The sequence below is a fragment of the Microtus oregoni genome, unplaced genomic scaffold (assembly GCF_018167655.1).
Source record: "Microtus oregoni isolate MIOR12 unplaced genomic scaffold, Mior012 000012F_ref0000307, whole genome shotgun sequence".
NCBI lineage: Eukaryota > Metazoa > Chordata > Mammalia > Rodentia > Cricetidae > Microtus > Microtus oregoni.
The window spans coordinates 42,802-47,371 of record NW_024543071.1 but is presented as its reverse complement, the minus strand read 5'-3'; the positions used below and the strand labels follow the sequence as shown (position 1 = coordinate 47,371).

Genomic DNA, 4,570 nt, shown 5'->3' with positions numbered 1-4,570 from the left:
GTAAAACATAAAAAATATTCTGCATAGAAACTAAAAGGTTAAAAGATACACTACAAAGATTTTATATTATTAAAAACAGATCTTTCATCGACAAATACAGCAAGTCACATATAAGACTGATCAGATTTGTATTCATTAGAGTTATAATCTGAGGATAAAACTGATGCTTTTAAAATCTGACTTTTAACAATGCTATGTTCAAAAAAGTCGTTTTAGGCAGATAAAGTTTATTTATATCCACCATAATACTGTGTGAGTCTGTGAGAACTTATAAAAAAAGTCTCACTGCTTGAGTAGAAAAGTGGTTGGACAATGAATGGGTGAACTGGGGAACCTTGGGGAAGAAATGTACCATCACACTGCTAATGTCACTACTGACTCATTAGCCTCCTTACTGCCCCTCTGACATCTTTGTTTCTTAGAGTATAGATGAGAGGGTTCAGGCTAGGTGTGACGACAGTATAGAAGAGGGCAATGAACTTGGCTTGATCTTGAGAATATTTTGTTGGAGGCTGAAGATAAATGCACATGGCTGGAATGAAAAAAAGGCATACAACCATAAGATGGGCTCCACAGGTTCCAAATGCTTTCTGAAATCCCGTGTTTGAGTGCATCTTTAGGACAGCTTGAGCAATAGCACCGTAGGAAGTGAAAATAAGAATGAGCGGGATGAGAACAAAAAGAGAGCTTGCAACCAGTAGAGTCATCTCATTAGCTCTTGTGTCAACACAGGATAACTGGAGCAGTGCTGGGACTTCACAAAAGAAGTGATCTACTTGGTGATTTCCACACAGAGGTACCCAGAAAGTGAGGAGAGAATGAAGTGCTGAGTCCAAAAAGCCACATATCCAGGAGGTTGCTGCTAGCATGTGACAGAAATGAGGATTCATGAGGACAGAGTAACGCAAGGGTTTGCACACAGCTGCATAGCGGTCATAGGACATCACCACCAAAAGAACACACTCTGTGGTACCCAAAGCAAGGACAAAATAGAGTTGGAACATACAACCAGCATAAGATATCGTCTTCTGTGGGCCCCAGAGGTTGAATAGCAGCTGAGGGACAGAACTAGTAGTGTAGCAGATATCCAGGGCTGAGAGATTTGACAGGAAGAAGTACATGGGCGTATGGAGGTGTGAATCAAAGTGTGACAGGATGATAATGAAGAGATTTCCTGTCAGTGTTGCCAAGTAGAATATCAAGATCACCACAAAAAGAACTACTTCCAGGTGAGGCCACTTAGAAAAACCCAGAAGAATGAAGTACCCTTCAGAACTTGCATTGATTTTTTCCATACTAGTTTACATTCTCTTTTGTTTTATCTTCACTTCTAAGAAAACTTGATTGTTAAGAAAAATAATCACAGTTGTTGCCTAAAGAATATAAAGCATCATCAAACTCATACTCTATGAAAAAAAAATTAAAATCAGTAAGGTAAAAGTATCCTATTTGCTAGAAGCATAACTATAAAGTATAAAATGAATGACTGTTAGATGACCTGGATGAATGCAAAAGTTGTTGATATATTTTCTGAGACATAGATTATTTACATTTTCTAAAATACAACTTTATAAATTACTTGTTAGTCACAAAGTAAACTTTGTAGTACAGAAACCTTGCTGATGTCTCCATAACTACACACTGTTAGCTCACTAGTGATGACACAAACCAGTACTTCATGGCTACTGATGCGATAATTTGAAACATGATGTCACTGAAGTGTCACTACTGCTCAGAAGACACAACCAAACTCTTGTAAGGAAGAAACATGAGAAAAATTCAAATGAACACAAAATGGATTCCCTATACTCTACAAAAATGTCAGTTACTATAGCAATTAAGACTAAGTAATTGGGTAAATAGATTTTAAAAGTTGGTGCCCAGATGATCACACACTTGGAAAAATAGCTCAAACTCCTTAGAGAATTGGAAAAGTTTGAATTTATACTGATAATTTTGCCACTATTAAATTGCTTAACATTTGAACTTTACAGAGTTTACATTAATAATTTTATTGTTCTTGGAAAGAAACATCAAGAAAAACAGTGTAAAGGAAATACTTGCATGTGCAATCAATGGCCCAATGGTCCATAAAAAGTGATGGGTGATTAATAGATGGATAGATGCTATATAGATAGATGTTATTGAAATAGGTAGGTAGATAGGAAGATGATAGATAGATGATAGATAGATAGATGATAGATAGATAGATAGATAGATAGATTTTGAGTTGATAGACAATAAATATGCGAAATAGCAAAACTTCCCCAGAAAAATGTACACTAAGGATCCATTTATATATTTGATAAATTACTGTTGCTTGTTCTTTATGTAACTATTATGTAAGTTTGAAAATTTCAACAATAAAATGTTGCCAAAAGAAAATATAAAATAATTTTATACCTTAAGTAGATATCTTTTTAGAAAACAAATCAAGTTCTCATTCATTCTAGGATAATAGATGAGCAATTGTTAACCTAACAGAGTGAGGGAAGATGATTTCCACTCAAAAATGGTATTTGATAACAAATAAATTATTTAAAATTTGTTTTTAGCATTTTCTAATAGTTTCTACTTACATGATAATATAACTACCCTGGAGAAATGAAGATATTATAAAAGTACACTGATGTCTCTTACTCTGACTATGACACCATTAAACAATAATCCCAAGAAATGGGAATTACCCTGGAAATGTCATGCTTTGGAAGGAAAAGGTGCAGCCTGAGAAACAACTTATATTCCAGATAGAGATTTCACATAGTTCAAACAGCTCGTCAAACCATCTTATAGGATGTGATTGAAGGCAGGATAATGATGAGTCAGTCAGTGGAGGATGGACTGCACCTTAAACTGGACTAATTAAATGTGCCTAACCTTCACTCTCTAAGAAAATTCTGGTCTTACTTTAGGATTCTGACCTGGAAGTCCTTCCTGGATCTCTTGGCCCCTTCCTGATATGATCACATTGAGTAAATCTCCATTATTTTTTTGCTTTCCATTTTTAATTTGGTTTATTGAAAATGGATAGTGGGAATCTGACTTGAAGAACATTTTATGACTCCCAAGTCTGATGATAGCAAGTAAATTATTTAAATTTTGTTTTATTTGAAAAAACCTTTCTACTTATGTGGTACTAGGAAACACAATTGCAATTTCAATAATCTTACATATATATGAAAGAAGAGGAAAAACAACACATTCAGAAGTATTAATACTTATGAATGAAGATATATTATACCTCAACTAAAAGTGCCTACAAAAAGAAATAGCTTTGATTTTTAATATACTTACTTACATGCTAGGTTTTTTATGTTAGAAACATAATATAAGCAGAAATTTTTTAAAAACCACAGATTATGGACATATTAATGTATGAGTATTAATTAAATGATAAAGTTAATAAAATTGGGAGTCTGGATGAAAGGGTGCTATAATGTGTGCTAGGGACATTATTTAAGAGATAAAAGTCTAAGTATTAAGCCCAAAGATGGGAGGAGAAAAACTATCTACCAAAATCATCATAAATGATTTAGCTAAAGCGAGTAATTAGTTTTAAGTAAAAGTAGCAAACTTTTTTATTCATGCACATGGGCTGCCTCCCCCTAAGGTGGAGTTGAAGAATTCAGTCTTGGATGTGAGAAAGTTTGGGGGTAGGTGGTTTCCAAATAGGGGATTTTATGGGTAAAATAGGCAGGATTATAGGAACTGAACATTATAAAAAGTTATTTCTAATGACCTCCTGAAATAAAGACTTGATTGCAAGGTGGTCATAACAACAGATAGTTATAACAAAGTAACCCTCTTGAAAGGTATGGCTGCAAGATGACAATTAAGTTTTTGGAACAAAGACATGGTTGTCATTCCTTGAACTGGCAGTACAAATTTTTTGTAGTTAAAATTACAGGTAGAGCAAAGCCCATCCCTTGAGAAACAGAGGTTTAATCATAAACAGAATGAACCTAGTTTGGTTTTGTTATAAGATGGATGTTAAGCCTAAGTTGGTGGCAGACTGGTTCTTAATAAGAAAGCAGAGTCCAGTGAGTACTTCCAAGATTATGGACAGGCTTACAGGAAAGACAGAGGAAAGGACATATTTAGACTATGAGGGAGAAAATTACCCAAGCTACAGACTAAGCTGCTGTCACTAAAAATTCTTTTCTTTAGGGAAGTAAGTGTAAAATTGTGCACAGAAAAAAACAAAAACAAAAACAAAAAACCTTGAATAGTTGTTCCATGGTTAGGGATAAGGTTTTTATTGTAAGTAAGGAAGACAAAACAGCCAGAGGCATCTGGAAGAGTCCAGAGCAGAGAGAAAAAGAAGCAGACTAGACATGGGTGGAGTTAGAGAAGAAAACTTAGAAAAATGCTGAGCAGAGGGAACCTTGTGAACTGGAACAGACCGGGAGTTTAGAATAGAAGAAGAGGGGGGAAAGGCCAGGATGCTGGCTTGGGCTTTGAACTACCTAACAGGTACATGTGAATAGGAAAAAAAGAGTTCAGAGTCTAGCATGGGCATTAATATGTAAACTTAGATATATGCCGAGGGAACTGACCCTTCCTGGTGGGC

At 35.1% G+C, this 4,570-nt stretch overlaps 1 protein-coding gene across 1 annotated transcript; it reads right to left on the bottom strand.

Annotated features, from left to right (window-relative positions):
- Window positions 1-371: 371 nt before the first annotated feature.
- On the bottom strand, window positions 372-1,295 carry LOC121454052 (olfactory receptor 2J3-like). Its single transcript, XM_041661253.1, has one exon. The coding sequence runs from the start codon at window positions 1,293-1,295 to the stop codon at window positions 372-374; it is 924 nt and encodes a 307-aa protein (XP_041517187.1).
- Between the last annotated feature and the right edge of the window lie 3,275 nt (window positions 1,296-4,570).

Bases quoted from the DNA above. Each gene is read 5' to 3' on its own strand.
- LOC121454052 (XM_041661253.1), bottom strand. From the start codon at position 1,295: ATGGAAAAAATCAATGCAAGTTCTGAAGGGTACTTCATTCTTCTGGGT.